The sequence below is a fragment of the Pristis pectinata genome, chromosome 43 (assembly GCF_009764475.1).
Source record: "Pristis pectinata isolate sPriPec2 chromosome 43, sPriPec2.1.pri, whole genome shotgun sequence".
Lineage (NCBI taxonomy): Eukaryota > Metazoa > Chordata > Chondrichthyes > Rhinopristiformes > Pristidae > Pristis > Pristis pectinata.
Window position 1 is genome coordinate 42803 of NC_067446.1, and position 22255 is coordinate 65057.

Here is a 22255-nt window from a genome sequence, read left to right on the forward strand (position 1 = left end):
CACTACCCCTGGTGACCCAGTCCAGGCACCCACCGCTCTCTGCGTGAAAAACATGCCCCTAACGCTGCCTTTAAACTGCCCCCCTCTAACCTTCAAAGCACGTCCTCTGGTGTTTGCCATTTCTACCCTGGGGAACAGATTCTGACTGTCTACTCTGTTTGTGCCTCTCATCATTTTAAATACCTCTATCAGGTCTCCCCTCAAGTCTCTGACGCTCTAGGGAGAACAACCCAAGTCTGTTCAACCTCTCTTTGTAGCTTATACCCTCTAATCCAGGTAGCATCCTGGTGAACCTCTTCTGCACCCTTGCAGAGGGTGTCATCTTGAATGTAATCAACTCAACACGAGAATGTAATAAACAAGCCCACAGATTGTTGCAATTGGTTTATTGTTGTCACATGTACCGAGGTACAGTGAAGAACTTGTCTTGCATACCATCCATACAGATCAATTCATCACACAGTGCATTGAAGTAATACAAGGGCAAACAATAACAGTTTGCAGAATAAAGTTTTGCAATTACAGAGGAAGTGCAGTGCAGGCAGACGATAAGGTACAAGGTCATAAGGAGGTAGATTGTAGGGTCAAGTGGACCATTCAATAGTCTTATAACAGTGGGATAGAAGCTGTCCTTGAGCCTGGTGGTACATGTTTTCAGGCTTTTGTATCTTCTGCCCAACAGGAGGGGGGAGAAGAGAGAATGTCCAGGGTGGGAGGGGTCTTTGATTATGTCGGCTGCTTTACCGAGGGAGTGGGAAGTGTAGAAACAGTCCATGGAGGGGAGGCTGGTTTCCGTGACGCACTGGGCTGTGTCCACAACTCTGCAGTTTCTTGCGGTCCTGGGCAGAGCAGTTGCCATACCAAGCCGGGATGCATCCGGATAGGATGCTTTCTGTGGTGCATTAATAAAAATCGGTGAGTGTCAAAGGGGACGTGCCTAATTTCTTTAGCCTCCTGAGGACGTAGAGGTACTGGTGAGCTTTCTTGGCCGTGGCGTCTATGTGGATTGTTTGTATGATGGTAAGCTTGTGTAGGTGTGCAAATACCCTTGTGTGGGAGTGTGTGTGAATGGGTGGGCTTGTGTTTGTGTGTGCATCTGTAAGTGTGTTCACGCACACTAGCTTGCGTACATGCATGAGTATGTACACACTTGAGTGTGTCTCCACACGAGCGAGCACGTGCACGAGTGTTCCGGGGTCAGCACCGAGGGACTGCTGTTGGTGTAGAGAAGCGTGTGTGTGTGTGTGTGTGTGGGGGGAGGGGAGGGGGTGACCCTGCTCACCTCCGTCTTGACTCTGACAGCACCCCCCTCCTGCTCCCCCACCCCTGCAGATTAAGAAGACGCTCAGGGCCACCCTGAAGGCCCTGCAAACCCAGAGCTCAGCCGACGACTTCAACATCTCCGAGGCCTTCCAGCGCAGCCAGTCCATGGAGTCGGTGAAGTTCGCCGGCACCGACCCCGGCTTCAAGGCCAACGTCAGCCGGCGCCGAGCCAACCAGCAGGAGACGGAGACCTACTACATCACCGTAAGGGCAGGCAGTAGCCACGGCAGAGCGGGTGTGGGAGGTGGTCTCCATTCAGGACCCTCACTGCACTGAGCCAGCGGGGACAGGGGCTGCTGTGAGGGGCTTTGGGCCTTCCTGAGGGAGGAAAGGGAAAGTGGGGGGGGGAGGGATATTGATGGAGAAATTCTTTCCCTCACCATCTGTCATAGTGTCTGCCTTGCTGTCTCTGTCCTCCTCTCCATCTTTCTCTCTCCCTCCCTCTTTAGCTCTCTCTTTCTCTCTCTCCACCTGTGACTCTGTATGTTTCTCTCTCTCTCTGCCCCTTATCTGTCTCTTTCTCTCTGTCTCTCTCCCTCTCTGTCTCTCTCCCTCTCTGTCTCCCTCTCCCTCCCTCCCTCCCTCTCTCCCTCTCCCTCTCTCCCTCTCCCTCTCCCCCTCCCCCTCCCCATCTCTCTTTCTCTCTCTCTCTTTCTCTCTCTCCCACTCTCTGCCCCCCCCTTTCATCACTCCCCCTACCCCTCCCCCTCAGATGGAGATACCTACTGGAATTTCGGAGTGGGGGGAGCAGATGGTTCAGGGTTGGGAGGGGCTGGTGGGCACCCGATGCCAGGAAACCTTCCCTCACACGGGGATATCCGGAATCCTGCTCCGAAAGCCGCTAGGTTTGGGAGCTGGGTTGGGAAGCTTAGCCTGCCCCTGCGCACCGTCCATGGAGGCCGGGAGAATGCCGTGCCCCCCAAGACCACGGTTCCCCCAGGGCCCGCGCACAGGGTGGGGGAGGGGGTGCCGTCCCTGGAACCATGCTCACTCTCCCCTCTCTCTGTCCCCAGAAACTGAAGGAGTCGATCACGGGCGAGGCCAGGATCACCAAGCTCCAGGCCAAGTACGAGCTGCTGAAAGCAGCCATCGACAAGGGTGAGCACCTCGGTGGCCAAGGATGTCCGAGGGACCGAGGGCTGACGACCCCCAATGGCTCGTTCCCATCAAGACGCCCCCTTGTCCCTGACTTTGTGGGGCCCCCACCCACCCACCCCTCAATGGTCCCACAACAATTCTGGTTTCCATTGACATGATCCTTCTGACCACCCCCCCCCCCCCCCCGCCGCGACATTCCATCCACTGTTCCCAGGGAAAGGCTCACTCCGTCGTTCCCCAGGAGACGCTCGCCCCATCGCTGCCCTGGAGATGGCCCATCCATTCTGCCCCCACTGCTGTTCCCTGGACAGCAAAGTCCCCAGAACCAGCGGAGGTGGTTGTGGTCGCAGTGACCTGGTTCTCACAGCCAGCTCACCCCCATCTCCTCTCTCACCCACAGGGATCGTGGACGATGACACCACGTGCAGGTAGGTGTAGGGAGGGAGGGCGGTGGCACCGGTTCCCCGAGGATCACACGCAGCCCCTCGAGGGAGGCAGGGGGGAGGGGTAGGCTGGGGAAGAGGGAGGAGATGGGGGAAGGGGGAAGGCAAGAGGAGGAGGGGGGAAGGCAGAGTGGGGAAGGCAGGGGAGTGGGGGGAAGGGAGAGGGGGCAGGGGGAGAGGGGCGGGCTGGAGGAGGGGGGAAGGCAGAGGGGGAGGGGATGGGATGGGAGAGAGGGGGACAGGCAGGGGATGGGGCTAGGCTAGGGGAGGGGATAGGTGGGGAGAGAGGGGGGTGGGGGAGCGGGTAGGTGGGGGGAGAGGGCAGGCGGTGAGAGAGGGAGGAGGTGGGGAGATGGGGGAGACAGAGACGAAAAGGGGGGGAGTTGGGGAGGCAGAGATAGGGGGAGACAGAGAGAGGGAGGGGAGGAGAGGTGGGGAAAGACCTGGAGAGTGGAGAGTGGGGAGACAGGGAAGGAGGGAAAGACAGTCCACCGAGAGGTGATGGCTGGAGCCACCCTTCCCTGTAGGGCGGTGAGGGGCCTCCACCTATCAGACGGAGGGGAGGGGTGGGCAGGGTGGGGTGGGTCCAGCAGAATGTTGAGCCCCACTCCCTCCCCGCCCACAGGTTTCAGGCGACCCTGGGCCGGTCCCAGAGGCAGAGACGCGCTCGGCCCTGCTCCCAGTACAACCAGAAGCTCTTCAATGGAGACCTGCAGACGTTCATCCAGGTACCTGGGGGCTGCTCGACAGCCGGACGCCCCCTCCCTCGCTGGGAGGGGTGGAGGTGGCTGAGGACAGCGGGATTTCGGAACCTGTCGGTGTGGGGGGAAGGGTCAGGTTTGGGTGGGGGTGGCGGGAAGGCGAGGGCCAGATTACATTTAGCCCCAGAACCTCCTGAACGCCTCTGACCCTCTCCGTTGTCCACAGAGCTCCGGACAGCCCATCCCATTGGTGGTGGTCAGCTGCATCCGATTCATTAACCTGCACGGTGAGTGACTGGTTTCCCCTCCTCTCCCAGCTCCACCCCACCCCTCACCCGTCCCCCACCTCCCCCCATCCATCCACACCTTGCAGCTCCCTCACCTCCCCACCCACACATCCCCACCTCCTCCCACCCGTCCCCACCTCCCAGCTCCCACCCCCACCCATCCTCACCTCGCCTCCCCACCTACCCCCCAACCAATCTTCACCTCGGCCACCCACCCATCCCTTCCTTCCGCCCCTTCCGTCCCCCTCCCCTTTCCCAAGACGTCAGATTCCGGGGGGGAATGACGCTCCGGTCTGACTCACCATCCGATCTCCTGTCAGGTCTGCACCACGAGGGGATTTTCCGCATTCCTGGCTCCCAAAGTGAGGTGAACGACATCAAGAATGCTTTCGAGAGAGGTTGGTGGGGTGTCAATGGACGGTGGTGGGGGGCTGGGGAGTGCAGGGAGGAGGAGTTGGTGGGGTGTCAACGGACGGTGATAGAGGGAGGGGAGACGAGGGGTTAGTAGGGTTTCAATGAACCGTGAATGGGTGGGGGGAGGTTGTGGGGCGGAAGGGGAGGGGGAGGGAAGAGGAAGGTGAGAGAATGGAGGAGAAGGCAGGGGGAGAGTGGAGTGGTGGGGGAGTGGGAGAGAGTGGGCAGGAGGTGGGAGAGAGATGTTCTCACCTTTTTGTTTTCACCCCCTCCCCATCTCTTTCTCCCCCCTCCCCATCTCTTTCCCTCCCCCCCTCCCCATCTCTCCCTCCCTCCCCCTCCCCATCTCTCCCTCCTTCCCCCTCCCCATCTCTCCCTCCCTCCCCCTCCCCATCTCTCCCTCCCTCCCCCTCCCCATCTCTCCCTCCCTCCCCCTCCCCATCTCTCCCTCCTTCCCCCTCCCCATCTCTCCCTCTCCCCCCCTCCCCATTGCTCCCTCCCTCCTGCCTCCAGGTGAGGACCCCCTGGATTCCATGGCCGCCCACAACATTGACTCGGTGGCCGGAGTTCTCAAGCTCTACTTCCGGGGCCTCAGCAAGCCCATCTTCCCCAAGGAATCCTTCAATGACCTCATCGCCTGTGTGGGTGAGTGCGGGATCCCCACCCTCCGCGGGACCCCCAGCCTTCCCCTCCCGCCCCCCGTGGGACCCCCACCCTTCCCCTCCAGCCCTTCCCGAGACCCTCCCCAACTGGCCTCCTGACCCAACTCCCTCACCCCTTCTCTTACTTCTGGTAACCCCTCACCCCCACCTTTTCCCCCTCCCCCCTTTTCCCCCTCCCCCTCCACTCCCAACCTCCGTCCTCCCTCTCCCCCTCCCTCACCCCTCACCCCTCACCCCTCCCCCCTCCCCAACCTCGCCCTCTGTCCGCTGTGTGGGTTGTGAAGCCTCTGCCTCCCGTTACAGAGAGGGAGGACGTGTTGGAGCGTGCCGGCAGGATTAAGGAGGTGGTGGGAATCCTGGATCCCATCGTCATCGTTGTCCTGAGATACCTGTTTGCGTTTTTGAATCAGTAAGTTGGTCAGTTCTTGCCGAGCGACTCCAGGAGCTCACTGGCTGCGTGCACACCCACCTCATTCACAGAGACACAGAGTACAAACGCAAGGCGCTTCTGTCAAAATGTTATCATTGTTATTACTGGTTTATTATTGTCACGTGTACCGAGGTACAGTGGAAAAACTTTGGTGTGCCATCGACACAGATCATTTCATCACATCAGTGCATCGAGGTGGTGCAAGGGAAAAGCAAGAACAGAAGGCAGCATAAAGTGTCCCAGTTACAGAGAAAGTGCAATGCAGGCAGACAATAAGGTGCAAGGTCACAACCAGGTAGATCGTGAGGTCAAGAGTTCTTTAACTTACAAGAGGTCCATTTAAGAGTCTTATAACAGTGGGATAGAAGCTGTCCTTGAGCCCAGTAGTACGTGCTTTCAGGGTTTTGTATCTTCTGCCTGATGGGAGGGGGGAGAAGAGAGAGTGTCCAGGGTGGGTGGGGGTCTCGGCTGCTTTACCGAGGCAGCGAGAAGTGTAGACAGAGTCCATGGAGGGGAGGCTGGTTTCCGTGATGTGCTGAGCTGTGTCCGCAACTCGCTGCGGTTTCTTGCGGTCCCAGCAGAGTAGTTGCCGTACCAAGCCATGATACATCCAGATAGGATGCTTTCTATGTTGCATTTATAAAAATTGGTGAGGGTCAAAGGGGACATGCTGAATTTGTTTAGCCTCCTGAGGAAGTAGAGGCACTGGTGAGCTTTCTTGGCCATGGTGCCTGCACGGTTGGAGTGATATTTGCTCCAAGGGACTTGAAGCTCTCAACCTTCTCGACCTCAGCACCGTTGACGTTATCTGAAGGACGTGCACCGCTCCCCCCTTCTTGAAGTCAATGACCAGCTCTTTTGTTTTGCTGCCATCGAGGGAAAGGTTGTTGTCATGACACCATGCTACAAGGCTCTCTGTCTCCTTCCTGTACTCTGACTCATCGTTGTATGCAATACGGCCCAGTACAGTGGTGTCATCTGCAAACTTGTAGATGGAGTTAGAGCAGAATCTGGCCACACAGTCATGAGTGTATCGGGAGTAGAGTAGGGGGCTGAGGGCGCAAATGGGTGGCCTGGGCCCAGTCTGGGACATAGCGAGAATCTCCTCTCCTGTGGATGAGGGAGTGGCGGGGTGCGGGTCCTCTTCTCCCACCGAGTGACCGGAGAAGCTGGGGTAAAGCTGGGAACACTCAGCGGCTCAGGCGGCATTGGTAGGGGGAGAGACGAAGCTGGTGTTCCTCAGAGCAGAGCAGGTTAAGAGGGGATTGAATGGAGCTCTCAGCCTGATGGGGTTGGGATGCAGTGCGTAGGGGGAGACTGTTTCAAGGGGTGGGCGGGAAACGTGTTTTCCGCAGGGAGATTCTGTGATCTGGAAGCGGATTCCATGAGGACTTTGGGACGGGGGCGTTGGGGAGACGCTATGGGGGGAGTTCGGACTGGAGGGTGAGTGCGCTGTGCCGATCCCACAGGCCCCTCCCTCCCCCCTCTCCGAGATCTGGTTCTGAGCAGTGTGGTGACCCTCTATCCCCAACCCCCCCCCCCTTCCCCCACCCCCAAGCCTGTCGCAGTTCAGCGACGAGAACATGATGGACCCCTACAACCTCGCTGTGTGCTTCGGACCCACCCTAGTGACGGTGCCGGAGGATCAGGACCCCGTCTCCTGCCAGGCGCAGGTCAACGAGGCGGTGAAGACCATCATCGTCCACCACGACCTGATCTTCCCCCGGCACGACCAGCTCCGCGGACCCGCCTACGAGAAGTGCATGACCGAGGAGGGCGATTACTGGTGAGTCGGTGGTGTCACGGGGCAGTGACTGGGGCTGGATGGTTGAGACAGCACCTCAGATCAAGCACCTCCGCACGTTGCTGGACCTCCTGCTCCCAGCTGATCCTCAGCTGCTGGATTGTGAGAGGAACGAACACAGTAGATCAGAAGAATGTTTTCCCCATGGTGGGGGTGTCTGAATAGAAGAGAGAACATGAGGTGTAAATTGGTTTATTATTGTCACCGAGGTACAGCGATAAACTTTGTTTTGCATGCCATCCACACAGATCATTTCATTACAACAGTGCGTTGAGGTAGTACAAGGGAAAAGCAAGAACAGAATGCAGAATAAAGTGTCACAGTTACAGAGAAAGTGCAGTGCGGGCAGACAATAAGGTGCAAGGCCATGATGAAGCAGATTGTGAGGTCAAGAGTCCATCTTATCGTACTAGGGGACCGTTCAATAGTCTTCTAATAGAAGCTGTCCTTGAGCCTGGTGGGATGTGCTTTCAGGCTTTTGTATCTTCTACCTGATGGAAGAGGAGAGAGGAGAGAATGTCCGGGGTGGGTGGGATCTTTGATTATGTTGGTTGTTTTACCGAGGCACCGAGAAGTGTAGACAGTCCATGGAGGGGAGGCTGGTTTCTGTGATGTGCTGAGCTGTGTCCACAACTCTCTGCAGTTTCTTGCGACTCTGACAGAGCAGTTGCCGTACCAAGCTGGGATGCATCCAGATAGGATTCTTTCTGTGGTCCGTCGATAAAAGTTGGTGAGGGTCAGCGGGAACGTGTGGAATTGCCAGGATGTATAGAGAGGGGTTTTCTTCTCAGAGCACGGTGGGAATCTGGAATGAGTCAGCAGTGGAGGCAGAAGCTCTCCTAAGATTTAAGAAGTACTTGAATTGCCAAGGCATATTCTGCTGTGGACCAAATGTAGGTAAATGGGACTGGTATAGATAAGTGCAACGGTTGGGTCAGCATGGAAATAGTGGGCTGAAGGGCCTGTTTCTGTGCTGTACAAGTCCAAGACTATACCCTCTGCTCCACTCCCACCTCCCTCCTCCGGTCAGGGAGGAGGTGAACCAATCCATCCTTCATCGATCTCCAGCTGTGTCCCAGTCCCGGATCTGATACCGGCGACAGGACAGACGTCGGGCAGTGCTGGGAGGTGCTGTTGCTGGTGATATTTGGGGAGGGGTTCATGTAAAATTGGGGTGGGGGTGAGATGGAGGAGGTAACACAGTTAATACCACTGCCTCCTGCCTCTGGAGACATCTGGCGCTGCAACTGTGTGTGTGTGGGGTGGGGGGGGGGGTGCAGTGGGGGATGGGGTTTGTGGTTTGCACGTTCTCCCTCTGACCACAGGGGTTTCCTCTGGGTTCCTCCTATGTCCCAGGGGTTGGTGGGTTAATTGTTCCCTGTGTGTGGGTGAGAGGCAAGAGAACGAAAGGGGAGAGGATGGGAGGTTCCAGGGGACCATGGGAATACGAGGAGGGAGAATGGGGCCAATGGGATTGCTCCACAAGATGCTAGCATGGCCTTGATGGGCTGAATGGTCTCCGTCTGTGCTGTAATTAGGGTGGTGTCAGAACAATGCCAGGACTGACCACCGCAGGGTGATGTGAGGGTGTGGGGAGGTGGGGGGTGGGCTGGGGCGATGTGAGGGGGTGTCGGGAGTGGGGAGGTGGGGGGTTTGGTGGGCCGGGGTGGTGTGAGGGGGTGTCGGGGGGTTTGGTGGGGTGGTGTGAGGGGATGTCGGGGAGTGGGGAGGAGGGGGATGTGGTGGGCGGGGGTGGTGTGAGGGGATGTCGGGGAGTGGGGAGGAGGGGGATGTGGTGGGCGGGGGTGGTGTGAGGGGGTGTCGGGGAGTGGGGGGGGTGGTTGGTGGGCTGGGGTGATACACTGTGTGGGGGTCAGAGCCAGTTTGAAGTCTGGTCTTCTGTTGAAACAGTGACGGCCTCCAGACGGAGCCAATTATCGAGGAGCCTGACGCCATGTCCGAGCTGCATGAGGATGGTGAGTCGTTCTGGTCCGTCTCTCCCTCCCTGCCTCCCTCTCTCCAAGCACATCAGCTCCCTCCCCTCCTCCTCCCCCTCTCCATCCCTCCCTCTCCCCCCTCCATCCCTCCTCCTCCCCCCTCCCCCTCTCTCCCTCCGCCTGCTCCATCCCTCCCCCTCCCCCCCGCTCCATCCCTCCCCCTCCCCCCTCACCCTCCCCCCTCCATCCCTCCCCCTCCCCCTCTCCCCCTCCGCCTGCTCCATCCCTCCCCCTCCCCCCCGCTCCATCCCTCCCCCTCCCCCCTCCATCCCTCCTCCTCCCCCCTCCCCCTCTCCCCCTCAGCCCGCTCCATCCCTCCCCCTCCCCCCTCCATCCCTCCTCCTCCCCCCTCCCCCTCTCCCCCTCCGCCTGCTCCATCCCTCCCCCTCCCCCCCGCTCCATCCCTCCCCCTCCCCCCTCACCCTCCCCCCTCCATCCCTCCCCCTCCCCCTCTCCCCCTCCGCCTGCTCCATCCCTCCCCCTCCCCCCCGCTCCATCCCTCCCCCTCCCCCCTCCATCCCTCCTCCTCCCCCTCCCCCTCTCCCCCTCAGCCCGCTCCATCCCTCCCCCTCCCCCCTCCATCCCTCCTCCTCCCCCCTCCCCCTCTCCCCCTCCGCCTGCTCCATCCCTCCCCCTCCCCCCCGCTCCATCCCTCCCCCTCCCCCCTCCATCCCTCCTCCTCCCCCTCCCCCTCTCCCCCTCAGCCCGCTCCATCCCTCCCCCTCCCCCCTCCATCCCTCCTCCTCCCCCCTCCCCCTCTCCCCCTCCGCCTGCTCCATCCCTCCCCCTCCCCCCCGCTCCATCCCTCCCCCTCCCCCCTCCATCCCTCCTCCTCCCCCTCCCCCTCTCCCCCTCAGCCCGCTCCATCCCTCCCCCTCCCCCCTCCATCCCTCCCCCTCCCCCCTCACCCTCCCCCCTCCGCCTGCTCCATCCCTCCCCCTCCCCCCCGCTCCATCCCTCCCCCTCCCCCCTCCATCCCTCCTCCTCCCCCTCCCCCTCTCCCCCTCAGCCCGCTCCATCCCTCCCCCTCCCTCCCCCTCCCCCCTCCATCCCTCCTCCTCCCCCTCCCCCTCTCCCCCTCCGCCTGCTCCATCCCTCCCCCTCCCCCCCGCTCCATCCCTCCCCCTCCCCCCTCCATCCCTCCTCCTCCCCCCTCCCCCTCTCCCCCTCAGCCCGCTCCATCCCTCCCCCTCCCCCCTCCATCCCTCCCCCTCCCCCCTCACCCTCCCCCCTCCGCCTGCTCCATCCCTCCCCCTCCCCCCCGCTCCATCCCTCCCCCTCCCCCCTCCATCCCTCCTCCTCCCCCTCCCCCTCTCCCCCTCAGCCCGCTCCATCCCTCCCCCTCCCTCCCCCTCCCCCCTCCATCCCTCCTCCTCCCCCCTCCCCCTCTCCCCCTCCGCCTGCTCCATCCCTCCCCCTCCCCCCCGCTCCATCCCTCCCCCTCCCCCCTCCATCCCTCCTCCTCCCCCTCCCCCTCTCCCCCTCAGCCCGCTCCATCCCTCCCCCTCCCCCTCCATCCCTCCTCCTCCCCCCTCCCCCTCTCTCCCTCCGCCTGCTCCATCCCTCCCCCTCCCCCCGCTCCATCCCTCCCCCTCCCCCCCGCTCCATCCCTCCTCCTCCCCCTCCCCCTCTCCCCCTCAGCCCGCTCCATCCCTCCCCCTCCCCCCCGCTCCATCCCTCCCCCTCCCCCCTCCATCCCTCCTCCTCCCCCTCCCCCTCTCCCCCTCAGCCCGCTCCATCCCTCCCCCTCCCCCCTCCATCCCTCCTCCTCCCCCCTCCCCTTCTCCCCCTCCGCCTGCTCCATCCCTCTCCCTCCCCCCGCTCCATCCCTCCCCCTCCCCCCCGCTCCATCCCTCCTCCTCCCTCTCCCCCGCTCCATCCCTCCCCCTCTCCCCCGCTCCATCCCTCCCCCCCTCCCCCCTCGCTCCATCCCTCCCCCTCCTCCTCCCCCTCCCCCTCCCCCCCGCTCCATCCCTCCCTCTCCCCCCTCCATCCCTCCCCCTCCCCCTCTCCCCCGCTCCATCCTCCCCTCCCCCTCCATCCCTCCTCCTCCCCCTCCCCCTCTCCCCCGCTCCATCCCTCCCCCTCCCCTCCATCCCTCCTCCTCCCCCTCCCCCTCTCCCCCGCTCCATCCCTCCTCCTCCCCCTCCCCCTCTCCCCCGCTCCATCCCTCCCCCTCCCCCCTCCATCCCTCCTCCTCCCCCCTCCCCCTCTCCCCCGCTCCATCCCTCCCCCCCTCCCCCCTCGCTCCATCCCTCCCCCTCCTCCTCCCCCTCCCCCTCCCCCCCGCTCCATCCCTCCCTCTCCCCCCTCCATCCCTCCCCCTCCCCCTCTCCCCCGCTCCATCCCTCCCCCTCCCCCTCCATCCCTCCTCCTCCCCCTCCCCCTCTCCCCCGCTCCATCCCTCCCCCTCCCCTCCATCCCTCCTCCTCCCCCTCCCCCTCTCCCCCGCTCCATCCCTCCTCCTCCCCCTCCCCCTCTCCCCCGCTCCATCCCTCCCCCTCCCCCTCCATCCCTCCTCCTCCCCCTCCCCCTCTCCCCCGCTCCATCCCTCCCCCTCCCCCTCCATCCCTCCTCCTCCCCCTCCCCCTCTCCCCCGCTCCATCCCTCCCCCTCCCCCTCTCCCCCGCTCCATCCCTCCCCCTCCCCCGTTCCATCCCTCCCCCTCCCCCGTTCCATCCCTCCCCCTCTCCCCCGCTCCATCCCTCCCCCTCCCCCTCCCCCTCTCCCCCGCTCCATCCCTCCCCCTCCCCCTCCCCCTCTCCCCCGCTCCATCCCTCCCCCTCCCCCCTCCATCCCTCCTCCTCCCCCTCCTCCTCTCCCCCGCTCCATCCCTCCCCCTCCCCCCTCCATCCCTCCTCCTCCCCCTCCCCCTCTCCCCCGCTCCATCCCTCCCTCTCCCCCGCTTCATCCCTCCCCCTCCCCCCTCCATCCCTCCCCCTCCCCCTCCCCCTCTCCCCCGCTCCATCCCTCCCCCTCCCCCTGCTCCATCCCTCCTCCTCCCCCCTCCCCCTCCCCCTGTTCCATCCCTCCCCCTCCCCCTCCCCCGCTCCATCCTCCCCCTCCCCCCTCCATCCCTCCTCCTCCCTCTCCCCCGCTCCATCCCTCCTCCTCCCCCCTCCCCGTTCAATCCCTCCCCCTCTCCTCCGCTCCATCTTTCCCCTCCTCCCCTCCCCCGCTCCATCCCTCCCCCTCCCCTTCCCTTCCCTTCCCCCTACGTGTTTCCTTCCCTTCCCCCATCCCTTTCCTTCGCCCCCTCCCTTTTGACCCCACCTCCCTCGCCCGCCCTCCCTCTCGCCCCCCTTCCCTCTCGCCCCCCCCTTTCTCTGTCTCCATCTTACCCTCTCTCTCTCACTCCCTATTCCTCCCTCTCTTCCCCTCACAACTCCTCCACCTTACCCTGGTACGATGATCTCTCTCTCCCCCTCTCCCCTTTCCAACTCCCTCCCTCGATCTGTTCTTCCCCTCTCTCGTGCCCTCGCTCCCCCCACCGCCCCGAATCTCTCCCACCAAGGGCTGATGTTTCAAGGAAGGATTGTGGGGACCCCCTGTCCAGAGTGCAGGGAGAAGGCTCCCTCGGCGACACTGACTCCTGCCTCCATCCCACAGAACTGCAAGCGGTGGTCAGATTTGATTACACGCCTCGGTCTGCACAGGAGCTCTCCCTGAGGAAGGGAGACCTGGTGTTCCTGTACGAGAGGGCGTCTGAGGATTGGTGGTCAGGACAAGTTGGAGGGGTGAAGGGTCTTGTGCCCCACAAGTACATCGAGCTGACCGACAGGTGAGTGACTGGATATCTGAGGAGGGGCTGGGTAGGTGTGGCCCTTCCAACCATCTCCCCTCCTCCTAACTCCTCCCCCTGCACCACCCCCCCTCCCCAATCCTAGGAGGCTGTTCAGCCAAGGTAGGAATCGCACACCTTAGTCAGATGAGGACCGGACTCACGCTGGGCAGAGGAGGGGGTGAACTCAACCGTAAATACCTCCTCAGCTTGCCCCAGGAGTGCGTTACATCCAGTCTTTGCAGAGGTCCCAGGCCATTTGGGCTGTCGCATCATGACTCGGATTCTCGTCCACATGAGGTTCTCTACCAGAATGCCCTCTGTTCCATGGAGACCATTCCTCCCCAGGAACAGTCTCTCCCAGGACCCCTGTCTCCCTGGGACTCCTCCCTCCCCATTGTCTGTCTCCCCTTGGGAGAGCTCTCACCAGGATCACTCTCCCCTCTGGGACCTCTCCACTGGGACCTTTCCCTCCCCCTAGGACCTCTCCCTCCCTCCTGGGACACCTCCCTTTCCCTCCTCTCGCCCCCCCCCCCCCACTGCCCCGGGACCTCTCCCTCTCTCCAGGACCCGTCTCTCCCCCTGTCCATGGCAAGTCTGCTTAGATCCCTTGCCCTCTCCACGGCTCATTCCCAATCCCTGTAGGATACTCATCTTCTCAACTCTCTTCCCAGGCTCTCACCTGGTCCCCTCCCCCCTGGGGAATCCCCCCACTCCCTCACTTCCCCAGTGCCTGCCTCAGGCCCTCCCCTCTCACCAACTCCCACTCCCTCTCTCCCCCTGTCCCTGACCACTGGAACTCTGGATTGCTGAGCCTTGCCAAGCTCCACACCTGCTGAAATTTAACCCAACTGTAATTGTTCTCTCTCAGTGCTGACGGACAATCGGACACACCAGCTGATGCTGGGCAGGAACTAACTCCCAGTGAGGAGGTGACAGAGAGATGCAGGTATTGTAATGGAAGGGAGCTTCACTCTTTTGCCTGACCCTGGGAGTGTGTGATGGGACAGTGCCGAGGGAGCTTAACTCTGTATCTGACCCCGAGAGTGTGTGATGGGACGGTGTAGAGGGAGCTTCATCCTGTGTCTGACCCCAGGAATGTGTGATGGGACGGTGTAGAGGGAGCTTCACAGTGTGTCTGACCCCGGGAGTGTGTGATGGGACGGTGTAGAGGGAGCTTCACCCTGTGTCTGACCCCGGGAGTGTGTGATGGGACGGTGTAGAGACCCTGCACTCTGTGTCTGACCTCAAGAGTGTGTGATGGGACAGTGCAGAGGGAGCCTCACTCTGTGTCTGACCCCAAGAGTGTGTGATGGGACGGAGTAGAGGGAGTTTCACCCTGTGTCTGACCCCGGGAGTGTGTGATGGGACGGTGTGGAGGGAGCTTCACTCTGTGTCTGACCCTGGGAGTGTGTGATGGAACGGAGTAGAGGGAGCGACTCAGTGTCTGACCCCGGGAGTGTGTGATGGGACGGTGTAGAGGGAGCTTCACTCTGTGTCTGACCTCGGAAGTGCCTGATGCGATAGTGCGGAGAGAGCCTCACCCTGTGTCTGACCCCGGGAGTATGTGATGGGACGGTGCAGAGGGAGCTTCACTCTGTGTCTGACCCCGGGAGTGTGTGACGGGACGGTGCGGAGGGAGCTTCACCGTGTCTGACCCCGGGAGTGTGTGACGGGACGGTGTGGAGGGAGCTTCACCCTGTATCTGACCCCGGGAGTGTGTGATGGGACGGTGTGGAGGGAGCGTCACTCTGTGTCTGACCCCGGGAGTGTGTGGTGGGACGGTGCGGAGGGAGCGTCACCCTGTGTCTGACCCCGGGAGTGTGTGGTGGGACGGTGCGGAGGGAGCGTCACCCTGTGTCTGACCCCGGGAGTGTGTGGTGGGACGGTGCGGAGGATGCGTCACCCTGTGTCTGACCCCGGGAGTGTGTGACGGGACGGTGCGGAGGGAGCGTCACCCTGTGTCTGACCCGAGCTTCTGTTCCATCATCAGACTGTTGAGTGACTCCGACCACGAACCTGTGCAGAGGAAGAGAAGCGGGAGCAGTCCTGTCAGGAAGATCACCAGTCTGTTGAACGAGAGCCCGAAGCGGACTGCAGCCACCCTGTCTGCCGGACAGAAGCTGTTGCCTCTCTGGGGGGTGACACAGGAGGAGAGGTGAGGAGGGTCGCGGCAGTGCCAGGACTGACAGGGCCAGCACGGAGGCACGAGCACGGGACCCTCATCACCTCACTGAGCTGGCCACATAATCGTGTGGATCTCACAGCGATTGGGTTTACTGGTCGTGACCGGTAGCAGGAACCCCGGCTGATCCCCCCCTCTCTCTCTAACCCAGGGGTGACTGGGCAGGGATTGGGAGCAGGAACCCTGGCTGATCCCCCCCCCCCCCCTTCTAACCCAGGGGTGACTGGGCAGGGATTGGGCGCAGGAACCCTGGCTGATCCCCCCCCCCCTTCTAACCCAGGGGTGACTGGGCAGTGATGGGAGGCAGGAACCCTGGCTGATGCCCCCCCTCTCTCTCTGACCCAGGGGTGACTGGGCAGTGATGGGGAGCAGGAACCCTGGCTGATCCCCCCCCCTCTCTCACCCAGCCCTGCCGTTGTGTGAGATCGGATTGGTGTCCCACTGACTGGGGATGGGACCAGGGTTTCCCCCACCGCGCTCTGCGTGTTCATGTTGCCCTCTGGATCTCTTGGCGTCCTACTGACTGGGGATGGGATCGGGGCTCCCCCACCCCACACTGTGTGCACTCACATTACTCTCTGGATCTCTCCGACAGCAAGTCAGCCTCGAAGCCGGGGATCCACGAGCGGAGGAACACGCTGGACTCAGTGCAGACCGCCCACAGCCCGGTGCCCTCGCGCATGGCAGCCATCAAAGTGGACCGTCAGTTCTCCGAGAGAACGATCTCCGAACCGAACAAGGTGGGTGAGCAGCCGACAAGACCGACACAACGGAGCCAAGGCTCTCTTTCCCAGCCCTTCCCCTCGGATCAACCCGGCACCAACACCAGTAATCAGCTCCCTTGCTCCAATCAGTGCAGGCCCATTGCATTCACGCAAACCTCTTGACCATCTACAGCACAAGATTTGGGAGCAGAGTTCGGCCGTTCAGCCCATCGAGTCTGCTCCCCTGTTCAATCGTGGCTGATTATCTTTTTGCAACCCCATTCTCCCACCTCCCCGTACCCCTTAACCCCCTTACCAATCAAGAACCTGTCAGTCTCTGCCTTAAATACACCCAATAACTTGGCCTCCACAGCCATCTGTGGGAACGAATTCCACAGATTCACCGTCCTCTGGCTGCAGAAATTCCTCCTCATCTCTGTTCTGAAGGGACGTCCCTTTATCCTGAGGCTGTGCCCTTGGATCCCGGACTCTCCTGCTGATGGAAACATCCTCTCCCCGTCCACTCTATCCAGGCCTTTCAGTATCTGGTAGGTATCAATGAGACCCCCCCCCCCCCCCCATCTTTCTGAACTCCATCAAGTACAGGCCCAGAGACATCAAACGCTTCTCATACATTAACCCTTTCATTCCTGGGATCATCCTTGTGAACGATCGAGAATGATCTTGTGAATGATTTCATGCCCCTGTGCTGGTCCTGTCAGTCCTGGCACTGCCGTGACCCTCCTCACCACCCCTCCTGCAGCACAGTGCTCCCTCCTCACCGCCCTCCCACATTGCGGCGCTCCTTCCTCAATGCCCCTCCCGCAGCGCAGCGCTCCCTCACCGCACCCCCCCCCCCCCCCCGTGGTGCTCCCTCCTCACCGCCCCTCGTGCAGCAATCCCTCCTCACTGCCCCTCTCGCGGCATGGCACCCCTGCAGGATTGGAAGGTTTGACGTCATTAAGGCTGGTAACACAGAACTGCTTTCTCTCCCCAGGAATTCATAAAGAACATGGACAGCGTGTTCCGCGAACTGCTGCAACAGAAGCGAGGCAAGTCGGCCTTGGATGGAGCCGGGGACCCCGGGACCCCCTCCGGCCCCCAGCTGGCCCTGCGGAGGAGCAGCAGCGGGGCGGTGGAGAAGGCTGCCCACAAGCAGGCCTGCCCTTCCAAACCCGGCATGAAAGCCAGGGCAGCAGCTCTCTTCAAACCGGGTGGTGGGGCCTCTGCAGACGGGACCCCCAAGGTAACCTCCTGAGGGTTGCGGGGGGGTGGCGGGGCGAGGCTCTGGGCCGCCGCCTCGAGGAGCCCGCCCTGAGGACGCCACCCTGCCTCTCGGCACCCCGAGCATGCTTCCTGCAGCCGACCGACAGGACACCGCTCCAGGCAGGTCAGAACGTCCGGCCGCGTCACCTGCTCTTCCGTCCGACGAGATCACGGCTGATCCTCTTACCTCGACGCTCACTTCCCTGCACTAACCCGGTCTTCCCTCGATTTCCCCCCTCACGCCCCAACCCCTCTCGGTCTGGCTTGTCTGCTCTCGGTGACTGACCCCTGCTTTTGGATGGATAACTCCCAGGGCTTACCGCCCTTCCAGCAAAGTGATCTCCCCTCCTGAATGACCAAGCCCTCCTTTCCGATACCGTGTACGCCGGGCAGGGGGAATGCCCCCTGCATCAAGAATGTTCTCTGTTTCAGCAAGATCCTCTCTCATTCTCCTAAAAATCGAGAGAGTCACAGGCCTCATCTGCTTACTCTCTCCTCGCTGGACTAGAGGAACGACCCTTCACCGCATTCCCACTGTCGCAAGTCTCCCCTTCGCTGGGCAAGGAGACAGCATTGGCACACAATAATCTGCAAGTGGTGTCTTGAATTGGAGCAAGATGCCTCAAACTCTTGTAATTGAATCTTCTTGCAATAAAGGCCAACGTACTATTTGCCTTCCTAATTGCCTGCTGCACCTTGCAGTTGATTTTCAGGGATCGGTGGGCAAGGACAGCCCAGTCTCTTCACATTCTCACCCGCTGCAGAAATACAAAGTCCGTCTACTTCTCTTCCAGAGTGAATGGCTCCACATTTTTCACATTGTATCCCACCTGCCACGTTCTTGTGTCAGACATAGAACAGTACAGCCAGGAACAGGCCCTTCGGCCCCCCGTGTCTGTGCTGAGCGCGATGCCAATTGAACCAATCCCTTCTGCCTGCACACGGTCTACATCCCCCCCCATTCCCTGCACGTCCACGTGCCAGTCTACAAGCCTCTTGAACATCAGTCTCACATCTGCTTCTACCATCAACCTCGGCCGCACGTAAAAATACTTGCCCCGCACGTCGCCTTTAAACTTTTCCCCTCTCACCTTAAAGCAATGCTCTCCAGTACTCGACATTTCTACCCTGGGGAGAAAGATTCCTGCTGTCTACCCTATCTACGTCTCTCATAATCTTCTAATCCTCTATCAGGTCTCCCCCTCAGCCTCTGCCGCTCCAGAGAAAAGAACCCACGTTTGTCCGACCTCCTTATAGCTCATGCCCTCTAATCCAGGCAGCCTCCTGGTGAACCTCTTCTGCACCCTCTCCAAAGCCTCCACTTCCTTCCTGTGATGGGGCGACCAGAACTGCACACAGTGCTCCAAGTGTGGCCTCAGCAAAGTTTTATACAGCTGCAACTACTCTGTCCACATCCTTCTGAAGCCTCTCTGGATCCTCTTCGCAGCCACTTTGGTTCATATCTTAACAAACTTGGATATAATACACGTGATCCTCATCAATATAGACCGTGAACATCTGAGTCCCACCACTGACCCCTGTGACTTACCACTGGTCGCTTCCTCCCAACTCATAAACAGCCAGTGTAATCCTGCTCTCTAACCTTCTACCTACGATTCACCTCAATACTCATTTCAAAATCTCTTCTGTGGCTCCTTACGAAATGCTTTTTGCCAGTCTGTGTACATCACACCCACTGATAATGCTAAAAAAAATCCCTACAGGTTTGTCAGACACAACTTCACTTCATATATTCAAGTTGATTCTTCCCATTCCTTTTCACATCTTCAAAGTGCCCCATTACCAGTTCCTTAAAAAGTTATTCCTGCTACTGATGTCAGGAGATGATTCAAGAAAACTCGGAATAAAACCTGCAGATTGTGGAATAAAAACGCTGGAAACACTCAGCAGGTCAGGCAGCGTCTGTGGAGGGCAAAGCAGCTAACGTTTTGGGTCTGTAGTTCCCTGATTGCGGGTCATCAGGTCTTGGGGTTCATCACCTGTCAGTCCCATTAATTTCCCCAGTACTAAGTCTTTATGAACTCCAGAGAGACCTGCAGAGGCAGGAATCTGGAGCAACAATCTGCTGGAGGAACTCTGGGGGGGTCGAGCAGCACCTCTGGGAGGGAAGGAACTGTCGACATTTCGCGATGCAGGGTTTCAACCTGAAACATCTATGATTCCTTTCCTTCCACAGATGCTGCTGAGCTGCTCCAGCTGACGTTTGCTTCACTAAAGCCAGTTTCCTCCCACTCCTCCCTCACTCTAGACCTCTGGGAGGTTCCTGCGTAGTCTGTGAAGACAGGCATGCAAGATTTGTTTAATTTCTCTGGCATTTCCTCACTCCCAGTGCAATCTCTCCTTTCTCCGTCTGTAATGGGCCAACATCTTCTTATTTTTACATACCTAAATGTTCCTTGTTGGAATACCCTTGTACTCTACCCTGTTGTACCTGCCTCACCCACTTCCTCTGGCAGCTCGTTCTGTCTACTCACCACCCTCTGTGTGAAAAAGTTGCCCCTCAGGTCCCTTTTAAATCTTTCCCCCTCACCATAAACATATGCCCCCCTCGTTCTGGACTCCCCTACCCTGGGGAAAAGACTGTTACTGTCCACCTTATCACTGACATATGTCGTGAAATGTGTTGTTTTGCAGCAGCAGTACAGTGCAAGACATAAAAATGACTTAAGTTACAGAAATAAATAGTGCAAAAGAGGAGCAATGAGATAGTGTTTATGGGTTCATTGACAACACATCTCATCACTTCGATAAGGTCGCCCCTCATTCTCCTACGTTCCTACGTTCCCCTGGCCAACCTCTCCCTATAGTGAAATCGGTTTATTATTGTCACATGTACCAAGGTACAGTGCACACCATTCATTCATTACAACGGTCCTGGCAACATCCTTGTAAATCTTCTCTGGGTCTTCCCAGTTTCATGTCTTCTATAGTAGGGTGACCCAATCTGTACATTGTGAGACGTACCCAGTCCTCGGGCTGTTTGGAACGTTATCAGCATTTTCCTTCCATCAGTACCATATTTAACTGCTCTCATTAACCGCGGTTGAACCACTTTTCCAGTTGGGGGATTTTTGTGCCTTGAAGGGAGATGTGTGACTCATAACCTACAAATTAATTCTTTCCGTGTCAGCCATTGCTTGTTTGTTGTCGTTCCCTCTTTGTGTTGTCTCCACTCCACTGGAACCTCGAACCTTTGTGCCTTTATTTAGATTTAAGGCAGAATTCAATCATTGTAAATCTCGACGAGCAGGGGCTCTTCTCTCTCCCTTCCTTGCATCCTTCACGTCATCCCTCATTTCAGAGTGCTCCCTCACTCACTCCGTACTCACTTGCACCACACCATCACCTCCACCTGACCTCCATTTGTCCCGTCATTGGCCCCCTCCCCTCCCTCTCACACTCAATCAGTTAGGAGCAGGAGAAGGCCACCGGACTCCTTCCAGCCTGCCCCACCCGCCATTCAATGTGCCTTCCTCTGTACCGGCTCCCCACAAGCCCCCAATCTGTCAGCCTCCCACTTCAGATACGGACACTGATCCGGCCTCCACTGCCCTCGTGAGGGAGGGGGAGAGAATTCCAGATGTCCTCCACCCCTCTCTGAGAAGTTTCTACATACCTCTGTTTTAAATGACCGGTCCCTTAGAATGTAGAACAGTCCAACACTGGACAGGCCATTCGGCCCACATGTTGTGCCGATCTTGATGCTGATTTATACTGAACCTCTGTGTATCATCCACATCCCTCCATTCACTTCATATTCATGTGTCTGTCTAAAAGCCTCAAACCCCACCAAACTGCCTGCTCCCACCACTTCCCCTGTTGACCCAGTCCAGGCACCGACCGCTCTCTGCGTGAAAAACTTGCCCCTCACGTCGCCTTTGATCTCCAGCCCCCCACCTCTCACTCTAAATGCACGTCCTCTGGTGTTTGGCATTTCTAGTTTGGGGAACAGACTCTGACTGTCTACCCTATCAATGCCTCGCATCATTTTGAAAACCTCTATCAGGGCTCCCCTCAGCCTCTGACACTCTGGGGAGAACAACCCAAGTTTGTCCAACCTCTCTTTGTAGCTCATGCCCCCTAATGCAGGCAGCATCCTGGTGAACCTCTCCTGCACTCTCTCCACAGTCTCCACACCCTTCCTGTAACGGGGCGACCAGATCAGCACACAATACTGCAAATGAGGTCTGACTCAGGTTTTATACAGCTGCAGTGTGACTTCCTCACTCTTTTACTTAACACCCCTACCGATGAAGGCAAGTGTGCGGTACGCCTTCTTTAGCACCTTATCCACTTGTGTAGCCACCTCCAGCGAACGATGGACCTGGACCACAAGATCCCTCTGTAGCTCAGTGCTATGAAGGGGTCTACCATTAACACCTCTCACTTGCTCAGATTAAATGCCATCTGCCACTCCTCTGCCCAGATCTGTAACTGACCTATATCCCACTGGATTCTTTGACAGTCCTTTCCACTGTCCACAACTCTGCCAATCTTGGCGTCATCCACAAACTTGCTAATCCACCCATTGACATTTTCATCGATATCATTGATGTATATCACAAACACCAGAGGTCCCAGCACCGATCCCTGCGGAACACCACTGGTCACAAACAAGGGTGCATCAATGCCCCCTTGTTTGTGACTCCTTCCCCCCCCCACCCCAGTGAAAACAGTCTCTTCCTCTATCCCACTCCCTCCCTCACACCAGAACACGTTCCCTCGTCCCCTTCATCATCCTCACCCTCCCTCCCCCATCCCAAGTTCTCCCTACTACCCCAGAAGCTGTCACCATACCCCACTAATTCCCGGTTTGTGGAATCTCGGCTCAGAATCCTCGTGTCTGTGAAACCTCCCAGGACACCCCCTCCAAGGATGGTTCCTCTGAGGGAAGGGGCAGGGACCCAGCATTGACAGTGTGGCCAGGCATCTCTCTTCTTCATTATAGGCTCTGGAAAGTTTCTGGCTTCAGATCTTAGACTAACGTGCCTGTCCACTGTGTCACCCCATCCCAAAGCAGTGCATCAACCGGTACCTCCCCTCTCCCTCCCTCCATCCCTTCTCTCTCTGCCTCTCACTCACACACTCCCACCCACAGTCACCTCCTATCACACTCCCTCTCCTTGACAGTACATCCTG

At 59.3% G+C, this 22255-nt stretch overlaps 1 protein-coding gene across 1 annotated transcript in view; it reads left to right on the plus strand.

Annotated features, from left to right (window-relative positions):
* The window catches only part of LOC127566570 (SLIT-ROBO Rho GTPase-activating protein 3-like), a 41530-nt gene extending 23753 nt beyond the window's left edge, over nucleotides 1-17777 (plus strand). The window contains exons 10-24 of the mRNA XM_052008986.1: nucleotides 1333-1527; nucleotides 2337-2421; nucleotides 2822-2849; nucleotides 3490-3592; nucleotides 3792-3852; nucleotides 4173-4250; nucleotides 4780-4911; nucleotides 5232-5337; nucleotides 6917-7144; nucleotides 9074-9138; nucleotides 12769-12940; nucleotides 13812-13889; nucleotides 14934-15098; nucleotides 15721-15865; nucleotides 16827-17777. Coding sequence (XP_051864946.1) covers nucleotides 1333-1527; nucleotides 2337-2421; nucleotides 2822-2849; nucleotides 3490-3592; nucleotides 3792-3852; nucleotides 4173-4250; nucleotides 4780-4911; nucleotides 5232-5337; nucleotides 6917-7144; nucleotides 9074-9138; nucleotides 12769-12940; nucleotides 13812-13889; nucleotides 14934-15098; nucleotides 15721-15865; nucleotides 16827-17087 — 1902 coding nt within the window. The 3' untranslated portion in view covers nucleotides 17088-17777. The remainder of the gene's footprint in view (nucleotides 1-1332; nucleotides 1528-2336; nucleotides 2422-2821; nucleotides 2850-3489; nucleotides 3593-3791; nucleotides 3853-4172; nucleotides 4251-4779; nucleotides 4912-5231; nucleotides 5338-6916; nucleotides 7145-9073; nucleotides 9139-12768; nucleotides 12941-13811; nucleotides 13890-14933; nucleotides 15099-15720; nucleotides 15866-16826) is intronic.
* The last annotated feature ends 4478 nt before the right edge of the window (nucleotides 17778-22255 follow it).